Source organism: Mixophyes fleayi, chromosome 4 (genome assembly GCF_038048845.1).
Source record: "Mixophyes fleayi isolate aMixFle1 chromosome 4, aMixFle1.hap1, whole genome shotgun sequence".
Classification (NCBI taxonomy): Eukaryota; Metazoa; Chordata; class Amphibia; order Anura; family Limnodynastidae; genus Mixophyes; species Mixophyes fleayi.
In genome coordinates, this window is record NC_134405.1 from 140384977 (window position 1) to 140409397 (window position 24421).

Consider the following 24421-nt stretch of genomic DNA (forward strand, 5'->3'; position numbering starts at 1 on the left):
AAAACGTATTAATCTTGGCTGGAGTGCATTGTAAATGCAATTAGATGTGATTGGAACCTTTTCCTCATGCTTCTGGCTGGAAAAACACCACTTCCTGTTAGATGCATGTTTCAAAAACAGATTGAACACATTTGTAAATGCTTACAAAAGCACACATTTTAATTTTATTTTTAATTATTTTAATCGTGTTAAATACATTAGAAGCAAGTTATGTACTCTAAAGGTGTTTGGCAGGTCTTTTTTAGGTAACGATAGGCATAGTTTAAATGGTGCAAGCTTTTACTGTATCCAGACATTTAAGTATTCAACAAAAATAGAAAAATTCAACTGGGCACAAACACAATTTTATCCTTGGAAATAAAAAAAGAATCTGATAGACATAAGCTGGTTCTAATTGTGGATGCTGTGTAAACCACTTGTATACATGTAAAGGAGCACTTGTCCTCTCCTAGATTTAACTCTTGTAAAACATTCAAATGCCAGCACATAAATCATATAAAATTATTATTTAACGTAATATAAAACCAAAATATATCAAAGTGAGAAGCATAAAATCCAATACATTTTGGCAACCAATAAGGGAATCATAAGAACTAGAGCATTCACAGATGTTCACATACAAAATCATTCTGTTCGTGTGGAACCCATAAACGTCAGTTGTTGCTAATTTACCCAATCCAAAAAATGGAAGGAGATAATATTCATAATCTGAAATGTTCCTAGAACACAGATGTTTCCTCCAAAAGGTGCAGTTCTCAACTGGAATAGAAAATAGTCCCTTTATTAGGAGGAGGAAAATATTGTGTACAGTATTTCTTTCAGAGGTAGTATGTACTCAACAGCAGTATGTGGCATTTAAACTATTTGAGGCTTTTCCACAAGGATTAATAATTACCGATTCCTCTGATTTGGCAAATAAAAGCCCTGTATTGATCGCATATAAACATGAGAGTTTACCCTCCAATTAATTGGTAGATATTTAGTTACTTATCAGTGAGAACCGAGTCTTATAAACCATTCAGGTTTGATTAGTACAGGTGCCACAAGGCTAATTATATGCACTTGATTTATAGTAACATGCCAATATGAACATACTGACATCTGGATCAGAGCCTCAATATTCTGCTATATTAAACAAATCCCATGAACCGCTCAACCAAACAGAAGAAACAATGAAAGTATAGAAAAATACTCCAAAAACATTTTGAACAGGTGTATTCTCATCTCTGCAATGTTGTAATACATACGGGAGCAACCCGTTGACCTACAGTGAGAATATATCTAAATCAAATTAAATAAATTCCAATAATGAGGTGGAATCACATACAAAATAAAGTCTGACAAATCACCTTTGAAGGACAATAATGAAAGCGCAAAAAAGATTAACCCATGATTTAGGGAGAGGGATATATGCAGAATCGAACTAGTAACCCCATCATGGTAAACGTTCTCTGATTCCACCACAGTGCTCATTGGTTACATAAAAGATCTCAAGCCAAATTATAACATTAACCTTTATTTTAAAAATATAACCCAAACAGATCCTAGATGTACAAAAAAGTTCAAACTAGTAAAAAGGCTAATACCAGTATGTAATTAATGAGGCTATTTCTAAATTTCACCTAATTAAAAAATATACTAAATGGTATTGAGTTGAATTGACTCATTTTTAGACCTTGTGGGAAAAGAGATCCTAGCACAAATATCCAAAAGGCCTCTTTTACATAAAGTATAATGTCTCTTCCCCACACCAACAATTAGTGGAATTGATCTGTTCAATTTTGATGACCTTAATCTTACTAATGTCCAGCCCATGTTTCTGTGTAATATTTCTCAAAAGGCTGTTGGTCTCTTTTTTTAGGCTATTTCTCCTTAAAATCTTATTTAGTGTTCTGGTTGTCCTACTTATATAATGTACACCTCAGCTGCATTCAGTGAGGTAAATAACAAGTTTATAAATATTTATTTCGTAATAAATACAAAAGAGCCAGGTGATAGAGCACCTAAAAAAAACAATTTGGTTTATCTGCTAACCAATTGCATATCTGTTACATTATTTGGTTCTATTGGATCTATTTTTTTTTTAAATGGCTGGGGACCAGTCTGTTTCTCACATTTTTACCCCTTCTAAAGACAACCTTTGGGGTTGTATTTAGACTAGATTTAAGGATCTAACAGCAAGAGGCCTTTATGTTTTTTACCTCTAATGTGTATTGTATTGACTTACAAAGATCAGTGACTCCTTGTCTTCACAAGGAGCCAGTTATTTGGGCCCATCTTTCTTTGTCACTAGACAAGTTGTTTTCAGTCTTGATGACCTGTCCCAAAGCCGTATTTAGCAAGTGGGTCAGATAGCCCTGATCCCTAAATGCCATTAACAATTGATCTGCCAGTTTAAGGAAAATCTGTTGTACAAATATGAAAGAGGGCTTGTTTCTCTGCAAACCTAGTTCCCATACCAGTCCCGTGAATTTGAAGAAAAAATACAGAATCAAAAACTAAGTTATGTGATAAGATAAAAATATTAACTCCAGGATAAACTCATTGTTTTTCTTAGGTGGGAGTCAGATTTAAGGTAACTGATTGTCAATTCCACCTCAGTGTGGAATGTTGTTCTAAAGAGATTCCACATTGCATGTAAGAAAATAACCTTTCTGCCCTTTAAGATTAAGAACAGCACCTGGAGTTTATGGATTTCACATGAACAGTCAGTCATTTTGTATGTGAGCATACATTTGTAAATGCCAAAAGTTCATATGATTTCTATGTTAATTGCTGTAATTTATTGATTTTATTTTGTTCACATTGATTTGTTTTGGTTTTATAGAATGTTTACTTTTATGATTTATGTGCTGGCATTCGGATGTTTTAGAAGTGTTAAATTTGGGAGAGGACAAGCTTTTACTCTTCTATGTATTCTGCAGCAGATATTTCTATTTACAATGCACTTTTTATTTAAAATGTTTTCCTTTGTAGTGCCCGACCTTTAAGCGAGAAGCAGAAGGAACTGAAACTCCGGAACCCTTTGCTGCAGAGGCAAAGTTTTTTACAGAGTCACGTTTGCTGCAGAGAGATGTACAAATTGTCCTGGAGAGTAGTCACAACCAAAATATCCTGGGCACCATCCTTCATCCTGTATGTATCTGCTAAACACAAAACTGAGCGATTATACTACACATTGTTACAAATGTCTTAGATAATTTATGTAGAAATCTAAACTGCGTTTTAATACTTGTCTATACATCATGTCTTAATTTGAGCTGTTGGTATAATGCCTTTTTTCCTCTGCAGAATGGAAACATTACAGAATTGCTTCTGAAAGAAGGTTTTGCCCGCTGTGTAGACTGGTCTATTGCCGTGTATACACAGGGGTCTGAGAAGCTCCGGGCAGCAGAACGGTAAGTTCTAGCGTGATGAAATTAGTTCCCCTGAGAATCAATTACTTAAGTGGCTTGAGGTTGGTCATTACACTGAAAATTGTTTGCTTCTTGATGGCTTAAATTAGAATTCAGGAGTCAATGAAAATCAAGGCAGAGCTTCAGACGTATAGCAGATTATGGATTTCGTAGACCTAGAAATCCGGTACAAATACTTTGTTTTATTAAGTTCCAACATCTTGAATAGCCAGATATTACTAAAATGTCAGTGTCCGTTTCATGATTTTACGTGACCACTGTTCCTAAGAGCGATCTTTCTGTGTGTGTGTGTATTTTCTCTCCTGCTGAATGAAACTACTCATTTGAGTCTTTAATGTGTATTGTATGGGAAAACCTTTTGAGTCCATTGTCACAGGTAAGTTTGATTTGTCTGTGGCTGCCATGTGACAAACATGACACTACCCGCTAATGATAAACGCAAAGTATACATGACATGTTGGTTAATTACATGTTTTACTGGGCACACGTGTAATAGCAAACCTCTTATTTATGGTGTGCTTTCACTTTTCTGTGCTTCAATGCAAAACTACATATTTTGTTTTAAGCGAAAGTTTAGTTTATTGTGCATAAAGAAAAGAGGTTCTTAAATTTTCAAACCAGGGACATCCTTTAGCATGATCAAGGTCAGAAAAATGTTGTCAGTTAAGCATTACATTTTGTTACCAAGAAACTTTTGGAGATTTTAAATTCATCAGTTATCTAATTTTTGACTTAACATACTATATAGTAATGGAATTGCCAGAGATTGCTTAAGAATGGAACAATCTATTGCTGCATGGAACAATTTCATCAGGCATAAGCTGAAAGTTTAGTATTTGAATAAGCAAAAATCCCTTAAATACCCGCAAATGGAAAAGCACACAATGTATTTGTTACTGATCATGTTTTAGATGAGACGTGTACTCTTATGGTTGGTTACTGAGCAGTCACAGTAATGAGGTGACAGTGGAAGATGGCATAGAAGACCCCTCTGTGTATGGCTGTTGTGGGCCTGGCTACACATCTTCTGCCTTTAAAATGATGTTGTAGATTTCTTAGATTGGAGAATATTTGCGTTGATAGAAGTCTAGTGATCTGGATAATTCAGCTATAAATGAAGCGGTGTGTATCTTTGAGAAGTCATTTGCCTTCTGTAGAATTGTACTAGAATGGGGGTAAGATGCCAAATTAGCTTTGATCATATTGCTAAGCTGATTAGACTACAGAAATCCCCTCCATAAGGCCATGCCAGTTAGCACAACTTAAGCATAGTAATATTCTCTAGAGGAATTTGAAGGGCAGGAGAGCAGCAATGGATGATGCAATTAAAGGGGTTTTCATACAAGTTTTACTCTATGCATATTATGTGTACTGCTTCTTCCTGAAGTGATATTTTGCACAGACCTGCATAGCAGTCATCCTGGCTGAACTCCATTAAGGGGAGCTATTCTCTTCAATGACAAATGTTAGCCATCCTAGTACTTGGTTATAACTTTTACAGAGGAGGTGGGTAGTAAGATTGTTTTGGTAATAGCAAAATATTTGCACTTGGTCAGGTATAGAAAACACAGTAACTTTAACTTTTTTAATGGATGGAGCTTTACAAGGTGCCAATATTTAGAACAGAACGGTTTAGTAGGAATGTTAAAGGCCCAGTAACTGTAAAAACATTATTTAATTTTTTTTTTATCCTTAGTTTTGCCAAAGAACACAAAACACGGATCTGGAGAGATTATGTAGCACCAACAGCAAACATGGATCAGAAGGACAAGCAGTTTGTGGCAAAGGTAATTGACGGATAATACCTGGTCATGCAACAGATTAGATTAATTCCTTCCTGTATTTTCCAAATAATTGTAATGTGGTTTAACAGAATGCACAAGTCTTACTGCCTTAATCTAAGCTTCTGCCTACCCCTCATTCTAACAATGGTTAGCATTGCTACTTGTGTTGTGCACTTTGTAAATTTTCATTTTGAAAATACAGTAATGCAGCCACCATGCCTACGTTAGTCTTTGGCTACAAATTCTACTTGGCCGCCTTGTTTAGCTTTCAGGTGATTACTTGTAATAGTAGTAACTGAAGGTCTGTAAGGCTGTGCAATCACTGATGGTGCATTTGCACCCTGGTAAAAACTCAGATGTTTTTGCATTTGAAGTGTTATGAGGCATATTGAGTTGTGTGCGAAGGCACTGTGTTACAGCAACATTAGGGAAATCCGCAATCTGGTACAGTATCACTGTAAAAATACACAACTGCGATCTTCATCCGAACATCACGGCTAGTTAAATATGCCACTAAGTGATTTCACTAGTACTTTGAGGTGATTAGGTATTCCTGTGGGTAAACGCACAATATAGAACAGTGTTCCTAAAACTGGAAAGCTGGTTAAAAACGCCAAGTGAGTATAATGACGCCAACAAGGATTACATGCATTTTAGTAGCATTAAAGCACTAGTATGGCGCACGTAAATGCTTCTGTGGGTTTGGGCCCAAAATGGGTCTCTTGGCTTCCAAAGGAAACTTGTCTAAGGCAGTATTGATAAACGCACCACTAAAAGTCGCTGCAAAAATAGCTTTGGGCTGGGGGAGGCTGCAGCATACACCAGCTCTTTGCTTCCAAATGAGTAGAGAGGATGTGGGGATTTTTACATAAACTGTTGAAAGAGTCATGGATGTTTCTGTACTGACAAAGCAAAACACCAAGCTTCCAGCAGCAATCCTTTAGGGGGGATATTGCTGCTACTGCATAAAGGATTCATTGGACATAAGTTTGTATTCAAAACACATTTTTTGTTTTAAATTATTTATGTTTTGTCTTAGTACAAATGAAGCTTTACAAAACCTTCATTTTACAATTTAATGTTTTTTACTTTGAATCCTATGAAATTAGCGTAATATAAAGTACCACTTTGCAATTCGTTTTGGAATAACGTTTTTTTTATCTCCGTTTATAAGGTGTTTCAGTCTGTTTAAAACGCAAAGTAATAGAAGTGATTCAGAAACAAGTGGTTAATAGTGGGACAAATGGAGAAACTGGCAGTGGTACAAATGAATGGACATAGAGCACAAATAGACAGCTGTGTCCCATTGTAGGATATCAATTGACCTTGTTGAAATTAAAATCTAAATGAGGGGGATAATGTAAAAGGGGTGGTATAGTTGCATCAAATAAAGGGGATGTAGAGGTCTACATGTGCCCTCAAATCTGGATACTGGTTTATGGAGCAGGGAAGTGCAGCAAGCTCTGGTCTAAGAATTCCCCTGGGTATTAGAGGAAGCACATTATATGACAGCTCATCTGTTCACTAATATGAATATTTGTTTCCTTTAGTAGGATGCCATTGAGGAGGCTTCATCTGCTTCAGTGCCTTAACCACCAGGCACTCTGCAGTAGTGAGGATATGAGATCCCTATACTTTATATATCCCCATTTTATAAGAGGAAACACAAGAGACTCTTAGGCAGAGGAAATCTAGTGTTCTTCTTTGAGGCTCCTGACCATGTCTGAAAAGAATGGAATAACAGTGTAAGTACACCACGTATGGAGGAAGCTGTCCATGTGTTCCTCCAGCAGTGTGGTAATGGAGTTTGGGGGGGGGGGGGGGTTGAAGCCTATCAGTCATCATACCACCTTTAAGATACCTTATAAGCATTCTTTAGTCTAGGTAGAGCTATATTTGTTACATGTTCCCGCACACCATGCTAGCAGTCTTCCACAGAAGGTACTGCTAAATCTCTACCATTTATGTTCATGAAGGTCCCAAACACTTTCGCTAGAGCAGCGTTTCTCAAATCCAGTCCTCGGGAACATAAGGGTGTTTAAAATACAGAATTTCTAATCCCTGTAAAAAGCGCACCCACGTTTTTACCATGCCTTGGGTGCAGTTTGTGGGGCCAAAGAATCTATGCAACTATTAATGGGAATGCGTCACTTAGTACAACTAGGTGGACACAAGTAGGTGAGCAGTGCTGGGTATAGTGGGTGTTGGCTCTGCTTGGTAAAATACATGTTCAGTTATTGCAAGGTACAATGTCCTGGGCAAGGTTGGCAAAAAATAAAACGGGATGTTTTAAAGAATTTAAAAATAGGTATGTACTAAACTCAAGGCTGGGCGCCCTCTCAAAGTGTCTTGGTGGCCTAAAGAACCCCAACAATTCAACACCTGACAAGGGCTCTTTGTTTCCTCCTTTCCTGCAGCATAATGGTCTAACAATGTTTCTCAAACCCAGTCCTGAGCACCCCTAACAGGGCAGGTTTCCAGGTGACAAGAAATAATTATATCACCTGTGGATCTGTTACAATGTGTCAGTCAGTAATGATTACACCTGTGCTAAAGCAAGGAAAACCTGCACTGTTAGGGGTCCTGAGGACCAGGTTTAAGAAACACTGCAATAGAGGAATCTTATTAGTATTTTGAGAGAGGATTCTTTTGCATTAAAGATTTTTAGAAAATTAGTCTCCAAAAGGAGGGAAGAGGTGTTGGATGCTTGTGCTGGGGGTAGTACTTTTGAAGTGGGAAAATTGGAGTGGACATCAAGGTAACCTCTCCCATTTATTGTTATCCTCAAAAGAACATTATTTTAACTCCGTTGAAAGTCACAGGAAATGCCTGATTTGACTTTCTTGGAAGGTAAAGTAAAGAAAGTAGGCTGGTAAATGACTAGCTGAATGTTCACTAGAGTATAGTAAGCAAATTATTAGGAACAGTTTAGCCTCTTCATGCAGGGTTGGGGTTAATTTAATTGGCTGCAGACCGGGTTTAGAGTAGGTCCCTATAGGACTGGTTTTGTGGCGTAACCAAGAGCTGTCTCCACATTGTCACTTGGGTGCTATTTGAGCTTTGTATCAAAGCAAATTGTAGTGATGTATGGCTAAGAAATCTCTTTTCTTCATGGCCTCAAAACTTGTAGATTTTTATGTATTTTTACTTTATATGGTCATTTGCAATATTGATCAAAATAATTGTGAACAGAGCCTGTGAAAACAATACAGAAGTCTCAGAACAATGCTCAATTGGATAGAAATGATTCTACCTAGCCAAGAAATGTAATGTAGTTTCTAGCAGGCGATGTCCACTTTGATTTCTGCAAATTTGGGAGGTTTCCTTTGAGGATTGTCTAGAGTCTTAGTGGGGGATAACTAATTTAAGTCTGTCAGCTAGCTACAAAATAGCCCATGCAGCTTGAGAATCAAACTTGGCTTGTTTGTCTCGCCTCTTTGGCCATCAATTTTCTGTAACCTTTGTTCTCGTTTAGAGTACTAGCCAATTATCCTTTCATTTTTTTATTTTTTTTTTAAACCACTGTTCCTTTCACCTTGCACTGGATGCTGTATGACTAGGTCACCTTAGACTTCAAATATTTTGCTTGTGCTGCAAGAATGTTATAAATGAAATGTACTTTGTATAAGTCTTAAATGCCTCAATGGAGGGAACCTAGTTCTATCACTTTCCTGTGTGGTGTGAAAAGGCTTGTTATCCTTCAACTTTCAGTACCATGAGGACTTTCTCTGAACGGAGTACTTAGTGTGGTCTCATTCAGATGGTATTTAGTGCCATGTCTTTTCTTGATGATGTGGTTGCCTGTATAAAACTCTTGTGCTGTCCTGGTGTGTAGGTCTGCTACACGCTTGCGTTGCGCTCTGTGTAAACAGCAGACATGTTTAAGATTTGTCTGTAGCATTACATTAGCATCTACGTGACTGTACACAATTTAATATCGATAAAGCTTTAGTTCTTACTACTCCCCACTGCTAAAATACAAACGTTTGTATGGTTTATTTTCGATAACCACAATGCAATGAGTTGCACAGTCACTTGATTGTATATATTTTTTTCTTTTATTACCTTGTCTTTCAAAATGCGGTCTTCATTTTGGAAGCATATTTTCCATCAAATTTGCATTTATAGAGTTTAACAGGAAACCATGGAATCTGTTTGTGACAAATTATTCCTTGCTAGCTCTCCCTGATTATATTTGAGATCTTGTTTCCAAAGACCATTCCAACTGTAAACCTCAAATATCGTTTTACGATTGAAACCTGCTGTCAAGCATAAAGAAAACTTGCAGGCCACTTGATGGCAGTGTCTACCCACTAGTTACATGATTTCAGTATGTTCTGCACCATATGGGTTGTGGACGTGTTCATTTCTAATAAAGTTTAATTTTCTGTTGAAATTCACAGGAAGTGCCTGTTTTGGCTTTCTTCGAAAGTACACTAAACAATAGAGAATGTTGGTAAATGGAGGTTGCTGAATGTGTTTCAACAGTGTATAGTAAGCAAATTATTTATTAGGAACAGTTTAGCCTCTTGCAGGATGGTGGTTAATCTAATTGGCTGCAGACAAGGTTTAGATGAGGTCCCTATAGGACTGGTTTTGTGGCGTAAGCACGAACTGTCTGCACATTATGGTTTAGGTACTATTTGAGCTTTGTATCAACATAAACTGTAGTGATGTATGGCCAAGAAATGTCACTTCATGGTCTAGTAACTGAAGCTACATGCTGTAGATTTTTGTTTTCTGTGGTCAGTGTGAGTCTAAGTGCATCTCTTGAAATGCTCCATTTTTAGCTTGCAGTGCGGAAGGGAAGCTTACAAACATTTGTAGGTCTTGCCTGTATTCCGTTTCGGCAGTAATATATTTGATACATATTCCTGTCTCCTCCTTACCAGGAGGTGCGAGCTGCATATTAGTGAAGTTTGTGTTCCTGCATAGTGTCAAATACATGGGCTTTATTGTAACACCTGGTAGAGAAGCAGCATAGCTTAGAATTTTTCTTAAAAAGAAGCACATTGATCTACCCTAAAGGAGTATTCCTCCAAAACTGTAAATGCAGTAAAACGTGGTTCCGAAAGGCTTGTTCTGGAGCCCAGTGTTCAGGTTTTCTGCAGGTCCCTAATATTCTGCGCTCCTAGCTACTGCATGCAGTGCTGCTGTGCAACACGCTACATACTCTAAGCTCCTTTTTGTTTAACAGTCTTAGGGCTAGATTTACTAAGCTGCGGGTTTGAAAAAGGGGGGATGTTGCCTATAGTAACCAATCAGATTCTAGCTGTCATTTGTAGAAGGTACTAAATAAATGAAAGCTAGAATCTGATTGGTTGCCATAGGCAACATCCCCACTTTTTCAAACCCGCAGCTTATTAAATCTAGCCCTTAGTCTCCATTCTCCTGGAACCAGGACCCAGAAGCTAAGCAGCATGATTCACTTCTACTACCAAGGTACTGACCAAGCCAATATCATCCTGCTTTTGGCAGGTGCATAAAGTGACAGTCAACAGATGTATAAATCCATGCTATAGCAAGGATTCACAACCAGTTGACAGAAGCTATAATCATGTCCGTACTGTCCCAAGTAGAAGGCCCTGTCTGTTTCCCACAGTGTAGAGCCACCTCCTGATTTAACACTTTCCCAGTCTTTGAATGAAATCATGCTATCGTCTCACTGCCACTTCCTCTGGGCACCACAGGGATTGTTGCCATATTTCAATCAACCTAAGTGGCTGTAGCTATTTATGGTGTGTGTATGTATTTACGGAGGGCTTTTGTGTTAACTTACCATTGCATTGTGCTCTTGCCACACTCTTAAAGCATTTTCATGGTTCATCTATGTGTATGATGGTAAAGGTTCACTTTTTAAATCTGACAAGCTGTGATTCTTGTACATGCTTGTCAATGTGCCACGAACATTAAATATAAATGGGCAAATTTTTTCAGAAGGTACTTTATCAGGTTATTTCATGAAGTGTTATGTGCACCTCCACGCTGTTAATAATTAAACGGCTGCTATTGCAGAGCTAAAAGCTTACTGGAGATGCATGAGTTACTCCATTTGTGGACATTACTGGCCAAGTCTTTGTGTATTAACCAGTTGCTACAATATTAAGGGAACTGCAGGTCAGTCACAGTTGGTCTTCTGTAAAACCCCACACTGCATTCCTATTCCAGAATCATACATGTAGAAAAGCCCACTTCTCTCTCCTATACAGCAGTTTTGTATACTTGGGGCTTACACAGAATTAGAGCATGCTGGACAGTGAATAAAAACTTGGGGCACAGACCTAGATGTTATCTATTAGCGCATTGACTTGTTTTACAAGATCAGTGTTTTGTGCCAATACATAAGTGAGTTATGTTTGGTCTAATGCATTGCTCCACAGTTATCCCATCAGCCTCGCCGTTAAATGATCCTGGGTATCCAGTTTCAGTAGGTACTACATAAAGCCATTTTTGTTTAGTTAATGCTTGTAGGAGTAGTAAATAAATTGTAGGAGTGTGTATTTCTTAAATGTGTTGACTGTACTTTGTGTATAAATGCTGATTTTTAGTAAACCGAGTACTCTAGTTACCTGTAAATTAGTAGGTTTTGCTACTTCATTTGTGCTTATGTTTCTTTAACGAAAACCTTTGCATATTTTGCTTTGGGTGAAGTCTGTAGTCATCTTGAATAGGCTCTAGAGATATATTTCAGTATCTGATAAATATTCCAGGATTCCGGTGCATGTTTCAAGTGGTAGCTTCAAACCCACATTTTTAATATTGGAAATCTGATTTTTTTTTCTCTGCAGTTTACTAGGGCCCAGCCCACTCTATCTTGAATACCATAATAACTGAGCATACCTGCCTGTCATTTAGAAGCCAAACAATAAGTCATCCATGACAGGAATCTGAATTCCATCATTCTACAGTGGTAGGAAGTGATATTTACACACTGCAAGACTTTGTGACCTCAAATTCTTTGTCTAAATTGTGTAGCTGTGTACTTCAGAAACTTCCGGTCTGCTTTGCAAAGAGACTATTTTGTGAAAAGCTACATGTATGTATCTTGTACATGATAAGCTTTGAAAAAACGTAGATCAGCAGCTCTTTAGGAAGGTCCTGAAGACCTTTTAGATGAAGTCTGTCATTGGTAAGCCAGAACTGGTAAAAATGCACCTTTAATCACTATTTCATGTTTTATTTTCCATTTGGCTACAGGATTATAAAATTTTTACCCCTTGTGACTTTAAACTCATCCCCTAAATAGAGAGCCATGTTAGCGGTGTCATGATCATTGACCGAGAAAGAAAGAAAAATGGAACACACTTCCCTTTATCCTCACATTTTCTCTTACCCTTATCCTTCCTTTTCCCTTTTAAGAAGAGAAACAAATAAATAAAGGGGCAATAAAAGTTTCGAAGGAGATTACTACCTAGATACACTGGGAAGGGAAACAGCATCAAGAGTCAGGTCACCTATGAGCATAGGAAGTTCTTCTTAGGAGGAAGGAGTTGGTACAAGAGGTATGGGGTTATAAGTAAAGCCAAGGAGCCCAAATCTGGTGAAATTTATCACCCTTATCATGTAGGTGGTATGTAACCTGTTCCATCTGGGCAATAAACCAAATAGAGGATCGCAGGGCCGCCATAGTGAGGAGTTCAACTTGTTTCCAAGACTTGGCTACTAGACATCGTGCAGCAGCAAGGACATGGGAAGCCAATTTCGCAGACTGTCTATCATCATCAATCAGAGGATAACCGAGAAGAAAAGACCATGGGTCTTTCCAGACAGGGCATGGAGGGAGGAGAGGAGGGTCCTAACTCGATCCCAAAAGGAGGATATTTTAGGGCAGGACCACCAAATATGTAAGAAAGATCCCATCTGGCCACAACCCCGCCAACATAATGGAGAACAAGAGGGGAACATTTTAGCGAGTTTGTCAGGTGTGTAGTTCCACCTATAGTATACTTTATATGCGTTCTCCTTCACCAAGGTGGAAATAGAGCTGGTGGCGACTTGATCCCTTATGATTTCCCAATAATCCTCCTCTTGGGGGGGCCCAGATCCCTCTCATGCCTGCCACCTGGAGGTAAAAGTGCATTGAGAATTAAGCTGTAGATAAAGGAGATTGTGCCCCTACCCAAAGGTGAGGAGAGGCATAGGGATTCAAAGGGAGAATTGAGAGGGGAGAGGAGCTCCCCCGAGGAGAGAGCCCACAAAGTGTCGTAACTGGAAATATAAAATTTAGGATGGAGACTTGGATATTTAGAGCGTAGATCATTCCAAGAGATAAAGGCTCCCTGAAATAATAGGTCACCGACAAATCTAACTCCCGCAGTGACCCAGGGAATATAGAAGGCAGAAGAGAGCCCAGGAGTAAAGGCAGGGTTACCCCAAAGAGGTAGAACAGTAAGAGAGGACATTGGTATATTGAGATGGGGCCGGCAGGTCTCCCATATCGCAGCTGAGAATAGTAAGTTAGGACATTGGGAGGTGAGGGGAGATCTAGCTTGTTTTGAGAGACCCCATATACAGGACAGAATTGGAAATCTAAGATAGGCGGATTCCATGTCAACCCACGACAGTGCCGCAGGGGGGGCAAAGGAGGCTACAATCTGGCACAGATGAGCCGCAAAATAATAAATTTTCAAATCTGGAAAACCCCTAATACCACCTCTGGTGGGTCTCTTTAAGAAAGCCAGCTTAATCCTGGGAGACTGGCCATTCCAGATAAATCTAGAAATACATTTTTGCATAGATGACAGATCAGAAAGGGGGACTCGAACAGGAAAGGTCTGAAAATAATAGAGAAGCTTAGGAAGGAGGTTCATCTTGATAGCGATGATCCTGCCCAGCCACGAGATGATCAAGGAGTGCCAGGAGAACAGTTCAGACCTGATTTTAGCAAAGAGGCCCGGGTAGTTCTCCCGGTAGAGGGGAGTCATAGGAGTCGGTAATAAAAAATACCTAAGTATTTCATTTTCTTTCTCTGCCACCGAAAGTCAAATTGGGCGGTGAGTACTAGTCATTTCGGGGAGGGAATATTAAGGAGGAGGGCTTCCGATTTCGTAATATTGATCTTGTAACCTGAGAGGAGCCCATATTGGTGTAAAAAGCTAGAGTCCAGGAAGCGACTTCCCTGGCTGCAGGAGAGTCGGAAGGACATCATCTGCAAAAAGAGAGAGCTTACTCTCCAGATTCCCTGTTCGCACACCCTGTATGTCCGGGCAGGCCCGGATAGAGGCTGCAAGAGGCTCTATGACGAGGGCAAAAATGAGGAGACAGAGGGCACCCCTGGCGGGTACCATTGGATATGGTGATAAGGTCATAGGGAGAACCGTTGATCGTGACTCTTGCGGAGGGTCGAGAGTATAAGGCTAGAATACCTGTGAGGAGGTTCCCCGAAATCCCAAACGCCGACAAGGCTCGAAACAAAAAGCTCCAGGAAATTCTATCAAAAGCCTACTCGGCGTCAAGGGAGAGAATAATGGCCGGGGCCTTTCTGGTATTAATGATATGAATCAGATCAACGACTCTCCTGGTATTGTCTCTGGCCTGACGTCCCGGTATAAAGCCAACCTGATCGTAATGTATAAGGGAGGGAAGGACCGAATTTTATCTATTAGCCAAAATTTTAGCATAATTTGACATCTGTATTAAGCAGGGAGATAGGGCGATAACTAGCACAGTCATGAACATCTTTACCCTCTTTATGAATGATGGAAATCCGAGCCTCCAAAGAATCCCTAGACCAAGAACCCCCAGTAAGGATTGAGTTGAATAGGGTGTGCAAACGGGGGTCCAGAAGCCCAGCAAACCTCTTATAATACACAGCAGTAAAGCCGTCCGGCCCCGGAGCCTTTCCTGATTTCTGAGACTTTATGGTCTGTTCAATTTCATCTCATCCCCCAGAAGAGTACTAGCCTGTGGAGAGAGTTTCGGAACTTAGCAGAAGAAAGAAAAGATTCAATCAACTGCGAGTGTTGTTGGGAGACTAAAGGATCAGACGGTTGGGGAAGGTTATAAAGTTTAGGGTAGTAAGATTGGAAGGCAGTACGTATCCGCTGAGGGTCATAGTGTAAAACTCCATCGGAGTCCCTTATAGCCAGGAGATTCCGGGCCGCTTTCTTAGCTCTAAGTTTAGTGGGGACTTGGTTGCCTTGTCAAGTGATCCTGATATATCTTGTCACTAGTAGTCCAACTTAATGCAACAATGGGATAACTGTATTATACTCCAGAAGGCAAAATCTTTTTAGAGCTTGCATTGATTCACCCGAAGAGAATTACTTGTTACTCTGCAGTTCTGCAGTTTTCTGCAGTTCTTACAGTTTGTTGCAACCCCAAACACGTATCCACTAATTCAGTGTAGGTTTAGTTTTTTGCACAAATACCTAATTTTATCTTCAACAATACACCTGTAGCAAACAGTAAATGAAATACATTATAAATTCAAATACAGAGTAGGCTTGAAAAACGCCAACTGAAACTGTAATTATTTACTTTGTACTTTATCGTCAGCCCAACATCTTCTAACCTATTTTTGCATACTTTCTGTCTGGGCTTTTGTTTTATTAACTGCAACAGTTTAATTTTTTTCATATGCAACTTAGTCTCCATTACTTTCACCCTGCAGTATCAAATTGCAGGTTTCTGTCTGCTTCTGGGTCTTGAAAAACTCACTGAAGTCTAACATTTTTATTGGCTAATAACTTCTACAGCAAGTCAAGTGTATAGGTAGCAACTTCTATACTGTGCGTTTAATGGTAATGTTTGCGTAACAACCATATTGTGGAACTCTAGAGTTTTGTGTAATACTGGATCTAGGATTGTAGGATGGCAGGTAATGCTGCATAATGAGCAAAGGTGTTACACTATAAACTAGTATTTCATCCTAGCTGCCAAACAGACCTTACTGTTAGAGAAATTAAAGGCACCCATTATCTTTAGAAGTCACATAAAAATGACTACCCTAGTCTTTTAAAATCTGAGCTTTTGACAATATATATTTCATACTTTGATTGTCATTTTTGTCACTGTATGATTTTAGCTATGATCGTTTACATTGGGCTAGTCATTAAAATTTTGACTGCTTGTGATGCACTGGAGCATCACCTTCTATCCTCTGCGTTTATTGAGTTGGTGCCTAAAAGTGATGGTTTATAAAGACCAAAGGAGTTGATCCAGCAAACCAGACATGTAATTGACAGGCTTTCTTTTGACTTCCCGTCTTAGTCACTGTAGAACCTGTTCTGCTTTCATGTTCCTGAGGTGTATTTTATGGTCTTCTGCTCTTTATAAGAGCAATTCCTTGTCACTGTTTTGATTCCCTGTAATGATGCTGCTTGTACCATTAAAGACGCTATTATAAGGCAGGTAATGTTGTGTGCAGTCTCTTGCAAGCTTATTTGGCTTGTCTATTAACTCTCCTTTAAAATGATCTTTTTCGTAGTATCCCTCTTCCTGCAGATAATTCCCTGCCTTTCACGTGTCACCAGAGGGATCAGCTTTTTTGGTTTGCACAGAAAGGCTTCGATCAGTATATTAAATGAACATTAATGTTCTCTTCACAAATCACCATTTTTTTTTAAACCAATAAAAGCACATGTAATTCAGTTACACATTATTTAATGTCCCTGTTGATGGATAATTTTGGCTATGAAAACATTGAAATGTCAGTCTTTCTATATTGGGAAATGTACTGTTGTAGTATAGTTGTCAAGCAGATGTAATGTAATCATTTACTGTCCCAAAGAGGTAAAAACCTTATAATTGCTTAATATTGGGCAAATCCCATCAAACTATAGCTGGAAATGAAATGTAAACATTGTCCATATCTTTCCTTTTGTCAGGTTAATCCTACCCCCTAATCATATGCTATTTTTACTAAGCGAGTTTAAAATGTCAAATATTCCTTCAAAGTTTGCTAATATCATTTCTTATAACCATATTAAACTTGCCTTTTATTACCTGGAATTACCACTTGAATTATTCTTGTGTAACCCAAGAAGTAGATCTACCACTTGTCGAGAGATGTCAGTCACCAGACATGACCACCAAGTAGTAACCATTCACTGAGTTTGGGGAATAGTGTGGCTGCTGGCACTATAGATTTGCATCTCACTACATTGCACATTGTTACCTTGTACTGCATGTCTGCATCTGCTAAAAATAACTAGTGCTGATGGAGGACAAAATGCTCAAACTGTGAGCCTAGCATGTTTCTGTATGTGATGTCACAACACACATGTTCACTAGCCTGCAATCTGTTAGAGAATTTGTTGTATGCAGAGCCTAATGCAGACTGCTCTGTTTCTTGCTTCCTTTCCTAGCTTTATTATTGATACCACTTTCATTGCTCTGGTTAAGTTTGACATTTAAAGAGCATAGAATGTCCCAATTTCTATAGGTTTCTAAAGAGTTTTGCTTTTCATAAATGTTCCTACAATGTAAAACTGTGTTTTGAATTGATTGCATAAATAGTCAAGAACTTGTATTGCATAAAATGAGGGCAAAAATGAGGGCAAAACCTGTGTTTAAACAATAGTAGGCAAGCAGGATTTAATATATATATATATATATATATATATATATATATATATATATATATATATATATATATATATATATATATATATATATTTTATTATTCACACACACACACCAATCCTATGCAGCAGTGTACAGAGGCTATGTAGTCCTTCACATCAAATCCCTGCTCCTTATACACTAGGGTCCATTTTGTTAGAAGCCAATTAATCTATCAGAATTTTTGTAGGAGTGTAGAAGGAAACCGGAGCGCTCACAGGAATCCCACACAATTATATAAACTACACACAAATGGGTTCATGGTCTGATTCGAGCCCATGACCCCAGTGCTGTGATACAGAAATGCTAACCACTGTCACTGTTACCCATATGGCTGTATTCAATCCACACTTTCTTCCATATTATCCAGAGTTTGAACACCAAAGATGTAGAGCCTTAATGTTATCAAAACTTTTTTTTTAAGTTGTTAAAAGAAGTCTCCTCAAACGATTCTGACTTCAGGTTTGACAACTAAGGCCAACTTTTTAGAGTATAGTTGTGTCCAAAGGCGATTAAACATCCACTACATGTAATGGTAATTTTTCTATACCATACGTAACCTGAGCCAGACTAGTGGCAGATGTTTTACAGGCGGTCTTAAATATGCTTGTGGTGTTATCTTGTGCTGTATTTACCTGAAGGTGAAAGCCGTGTCAGTGCTTGACAAATGCTATAACTATTTTAGCGGCAGTTTTTACAGTGTGCATCTTTAGTGATAACCTAGCCTAGATTTTACTAAGGTAAGGTCACCACCCTACAGATTAACTAGGAAGGGCCTAGTGCAATAGAATATTGATGAGACAAAACATGAATTACTGTCAAATGAAGATGTAACATAGAATTACATGTACATGTCCCCACTTTACTGCACAGGAAGCTAGTCTGCACTGTGCGAAACTGTCTGCCTGTCTCTATGGAGAGAGAATTACAATACTGAATTTCTGTGGGATGTAACTGCAGTGCCTTTAAGGTAACGGTTAAATTGTGACTGCAGCATCTCCATGTGATCTGTCGCTGACATTCTTTTCTGAATCTGATGCCGTTACCAGGCCTACGAGCTGCGCTCACGTGATGTCTGGGTCCCCTTGCTCTGTCCAAGCTGATGAATTCCTTGTATGAACTAAACCAGTGGGGAAGTATATAATTGGCCAGCATGTTCCTAAATCTTTCTGCCTCCAAATGAAGATAAACTGCAGCGATGAAGGTGTTGGTTGCTGAAGAAAGGATTTCATGTAGTATGCATAGTGATTTTGCACATTTAATAAACATCTGACCCTATAAAACTAGACAAATGGTTTCAAGCTGCATAATACACTGCAGTGGAGCACTACAATACTAGTCGGTGTGTTGAGCTGATTTTTAATGCTGTTTAGCAGTATGTGGTGTATGAAGCATTAGCCATATTGATCTTTAAAAAAAAAAACAAAAAAACTTGGCAGCTTCTATTTTAAGATTGGTTTGACATCTGATTTCAATATGCTTTTGCAGAAAATGCTAATTCAATGTAATTTTGGTATGCCAGGATATATAGAGGTGAGAAATGCAATTAGAATGAATCTCCTGCATACACATGGATATAGCATGTTCTCTCCTAATGGCTTGTTTCACTGTTTTTAAATCTTTGTTAAATCAATGGTGTTGAGAAAGATTTCTACCTTTTTGTATTAACACTTAAAGAATAAACGCAGCTTAATTCCAATAACCCACTTGTAGCAAAATACCAGCATTGTCCAGCTTGTGATGATGCAGTGCTTACTTTGTGCTACGTTCATGGTTTGTGTGCAGAATTCTTACTCTGTGCCCACAATCACCTGACCTGCTAGAAAATACTGGGCTGTGTGCTTGATGCTGATGGTTTTTCATCTAGGTATCAGTGCGCTTCTTAAGGATCATTAAGTCTAGCTTGTTCTAGATTGTAATGTTCCTGTTCTTTTAATTTGGTAAATATTGTCAAGTGTCATGCTTATATCTTAACCCTTCACTTCCTGAAATTGGTGGCTAAATGACCCTACACCAATGTCTACAGCTTTATGTAATTTCCTTTGGCCTATGATCCCTCTGTGGAATTATATTGCATGCCTTTCCTTGGTGGTCTGAACAGATTTCTTGGTCTTTGTTTCTTTAATACCATCAAGGACTCGGCAAAGAAACAAACACTGTAGAGTGGAGGGGAGACTCTGAGTTGGGTGACGCACTCAGAAAGGAGTATAACAATATTCAGTCTTCAGAACAATATTCAGTCGGACCAGGATTCTTGAGTGGCCTTTATAGATTTGTATTTTTACCTAAGTGTTTAATAATTGTAACTTATTTTTGTGTATTGCAAAATTGCATAAATAAGGAATGCCCTCAATGTTAAACAGAAAGCAAATGGAGACATAAAATGTGAAGTAGTCTGGAAACAAGTTTGTGACCGAGTACAATTTATCAAAACTCCCAAAGACATTGGAGAGCATATGAAACTAGGCAATTAAGTTAATTTATAAAAAGTAAAAGATCCTCTGAACATGGCCAGGTCTGGTGTATTGGAGAGAGTTTATGCTAATTGGGTGAGCTAGGGCCAGATGATATTATAAATTCCCATAACCTGAAAAATCTGAAGTATACAAATTGCTTTCTCAGTGGAGGCAATCATTATTCATGAGAACTTGTAACATCACGGTTTCTCCTATCGGTGATGGCACACTGCTGAACGCCTCTGGAGAAAATCTCGTTCCCTGTCTGACTTCCTTCACTTTAAATTCATCCTCTCCTCTTTCTGCTCTGCCCTCTCCCTCGCTAAACAATCCTTCTTTAAGTCCCTCATTTCTTCAGTCCTCCAATCCCCGCTGCCTCTTTGCCACCTTCAACTCCCTACTCCCCCCCTCTCCCCCCCCCTCCCACTGTCCCACCTTCCCTGCTTCCCTCTTTGCTTCTGAATTCGCCACCTTTTTCTCTTCCAAAATTGAGACCATCAGACTGAACATCTCCTCCTCCCCTTCTCCCACCACCCTCATTGCTTCACCTGCCTCCAACAACCAACTCTGGTGCACTTTCTGCCCTACATCAGGTGACAAAGTTTGCTCCCTTATTCTTTCCTCCCCACTCTCGAACTGTCCTCTCGACCCCATCCCCTCTCACCTCCTTCGCTCGCTCTCTCCCACTGCCTGTTCTTACCTCGCACACCTCTTCAACTTATCACTCTCCTCTGGTGTAGTCCCCTCCTATAAACACGCTCTTATCTCTCCTATATTCAAAAAACCCTATCTGGACCCCACCTCTCTTGCTAATTATTGCCCTATCTCACTACTCCCCTATGCCTCCAAATAACTTGAGCGGATTGTCTGCAGCCGCCTCGCCAGACATATTCCCTCCTTGACCCTCTCCAATCCGGCTACCGTCCCCTCTACTCCACCGAAACTGACGTGGCCAAGGTTACTAATGATCTCCTATCGGCCAAGTCCAAGGGTTACTTCTCCCTACTTATCCTCCTTGACCCCTCCGCAGCCTTTGACACTGTGAACCACACCCTCCTGCTGCAAACTTCTCTCTCTCTCGGCCTATCTGGATCTGTCCATGACTGGTTCACCTCATACCTCGCTAACCGCTCCTTCTCTGTATCCACGTCTGGTTCTTCCTACTCCCCCTACCCTCTCCCTGTTGGAGTCCCGCAGGGCTCTGTTCTCGGCACTTTACTCTTCTCGCTCTATACTTCCTCCCTTGGTCTCTCATCTCCTCCTTCGGTCTTCAGTATCACCTTTATACTGACGACATTCAACTCTACATCTCTTCTCCTGATCTTTCTTCCACCCTGCTCTCTCGGGTATCAGACTGCGTCTCCGCCATCTCCTCCTGGATATCCGCGCGTTTTCTCAAAATCAATATCTCTAAAACGGAGCTCATTGTCTTTCCTCCGCCCAGACTCTCATCCCACCACGACCTCTCTATTGTCGTCAACAACACCACCATCTCCTCTGTCACACAACTCCACTGCTTGGGTGTCGCCCTCGACTCCTCTCTTTTGTCCCCCACATTCATTCCCTTGCCCAAGCCTGTCGCTTCCAACTACACAACACCACCCGCATCCGTCTCTTCCTCTCTCAGAATGCCACCAAAAATATAATCCACACACTCATCTCCCGCCTGGATTATTGCAACCTCCTCCTCACTGGCCTCCCCCACTCCCATCTCTCCCCCCTCCGCTCTATACTCAATGCGGCCGCAAGACTCCTCTTCCTCTCACGCCGCTCCTCCTCTGCCTCGCCTTACACTGGCTTCAATTCCCCTACAGAATCCTTTTCATACTCCTCACCACCACTTACAAGGCTCTCTCCCACTCTACTGCCCCCTACATCTGTAACCTCCTCTCCATTCACACTCCTGCCCGCTCCCTGCGCTCAGCCAATGATCGCCACCTCTCCTCCACTCTTATCACCTCTTCCCACTCCAGAATCTAAGACTTTTCCTGTGCAGCTCCCCTTCACTGGAATGACTTCCCTCGCTCCACGTTCCATCCGTCTCTCTCCTACTTTGTTTGTGCTCCTTCAAATGTGCACTGAAAACTCACATCTTCCGCAAAGCCTACCAACCATCTACTTAACCACCTCGCCTCCTCCACTCGCTCTCCCTTGTCTCCCCCTTGCCTCTTCTGGCTCCCCTTGTGCCTGTTCTGTCTACCCTCCCTTAGAATGTAAGCTCACATGAGCAGGGCCCTCTTCCCTCCTGTCTCCTCACCTGTTCTTCTGCTCCAGGCTTATTGCATTAGCCTGCCTGGAGTTTCTGAAGTATTGGTATTTTTGTTTATTGTCAAGTACTGTTTCACCCTGTATAGTCTACTGTTTGTACTGTGTACGGCGCTGCGGAAATCTTGTGGCGCCTAACAAATTGATGATCATGATAACCCTAGTGAAATGGGGCTAAATATTCAGCACATAGAATAGCAGTCTACATTGATATTCTATATAATCTTCTTAATAGAGGAAAAGCTGCAATCTATCACTCTATCAATAAGAGAGTCCATTGGCTCTTTAGTAAATTGGATAAATGGCAGCTATTCAGCATATAGACTGCTTGCTAAGGAATGATCATGTGATGTAAATGGCTACGATGGGTCTGTGTCCTCTGCCATGTTGTGCAGCAATTGGTGAGTACATCTTTGCAGAGTAGATCAATTCAGTGGTGGCAACAGCAAGGAGGCCGGCTTAGCTTTGCCAGGGTGTACTTGGGGGGAGAGCTAAATTAAAAAAAATAAAAATGTTACACAAGTTTCTCAAGTGTAGTACAACCTGTATGTTGTGCATCTGGTCTGTTTCAGTGTAATTCCCCCTATATAAATGTCAGTTATGTCACGCTCTTTTAAAGTATTCAATTTGTATATTAGTGTCCCTTACTGTGAATTATTACTGGTATTAGATATCGCTTCAGACTTACGACCTGCAAAAAAACACTCAGCATTGTCTGGTATGGTCATGAACTCACTATGAAATCAAATATTGGTCATTTACAATAAGGAACTAAACCCAAAAGTGTAACTTGGACTGATTGGTTAAGCTCCTAGTACAACCAGTTTTGAAGCTCCATATTGCTGCAAGTCCACATGTAAACAAAAACCAGTGTCTCTCCTCCTACAGATCTTTTAAATTGAAACATCGTTGAAAGAAAATGCCTAAAATGGTTACAATATTCATAAGTCTCAAAGTCTAGTTTCAGGTTCTTCCTGGTCATGTGGTATGCTACAGACAGAAGACATTAAATAGGTTAACTTGTAGACCAATCTGTACCTTGCATTAAGCAGCTGCAAACATTCCAAGGCTTTTTTTAATTTACATCCATTGATGGTTGGTTTGAGTGGTGGCAGTTCCTACGATGTCATTGATGCCATCGTGGGGGCTTGGGCAACGTTTGGGATAATGCAGCCTGTTTAATCTTTGATTTACTTAATGAGTGTGTGGCTATCTTCCTAATACTCATGGAGACCTTTTTTTTTTTTCTGATCTACTGAAGACCAAAATAAAGCTTAACCAGGTTTAAATGTTGAATTATATTTTGCTCATAGTAATAGAAGCTGGAGAAACTTGGATTTTTTAATAAGAGCAGATCTGGTCACATCATTAATGTGGCTAAATGCTATACCTTGTGAACCCTCATTAATCAGTCCTTACACTGGCTGTGCAGCGCGCTCCATTTCTCACTTGATAAGCGAATGTTTGCCCTTTACTGACAAGCTTTTAATGAAGGCAAAATTCAGCACTTAGCTGCGTAATGTATAGAGTTCAGGTACTACAGTACACTAAGGCTGCTGTGTATTTCTGGCTTGAAGGCAGACAGTCTTGATAAGCAATGCATAAATTAGATACGGATGTCAGTGTATGTAATGTATAAAATACAACTAGGAATGTTAAAGCTTAATCTGAATTTAGATGACTTATTTTAAATTTGGTTTCCACATTTACAAAACAACTATTTAATATTTCTGGCTTTATTGTGTTCTTCCCCCCCCCCCCCCCCAGACGTGTTTATATCAGACACAATTGCTTTTACTGCTTCGGCTTACAACATGGCTCTGCTTTCTGCACTGGCTGTAATACTGTTCACTGTTCTAGGCTGACAAACACAACCCTGCCTGATAGACATATCTTAGAAGCATAGTTGGAATCAAATAAAGGCAAAATACTAGTT

General features: G+C 39.7%; 1 protein-coding gene across 2 annotated transcripts in view; it reads left to right on the forward strand.

Annotated features, from left to right (window-relative positions):
- Positions 1 to 24421, forward strand: part of SND1 (staphylococcal nuclease and tudor domain containing 1) — a 479575-nt gene that overhangs the window by 31968 nt on the left and 423186 nt on the right. For both annotated transcript variants that reach the window (XM_075208519.1, XM_075208518.1), the window contains exons 7-9: positions 2977 to 3135; positions 3292 to 3398; positions 5113 to 5203. In XM_075208519.1, the coding sequence (XP_075064620.1) occupies positions 2977 to 3135; positions 3292 to 3398; positions 5113 to 5203 (357 nt within the window). The remainder of the gene's footprint in view (positions 1 to 2976; positions 3136 to 3291; positions 3399 to 5112; positions 5204 to 24421) is intronic.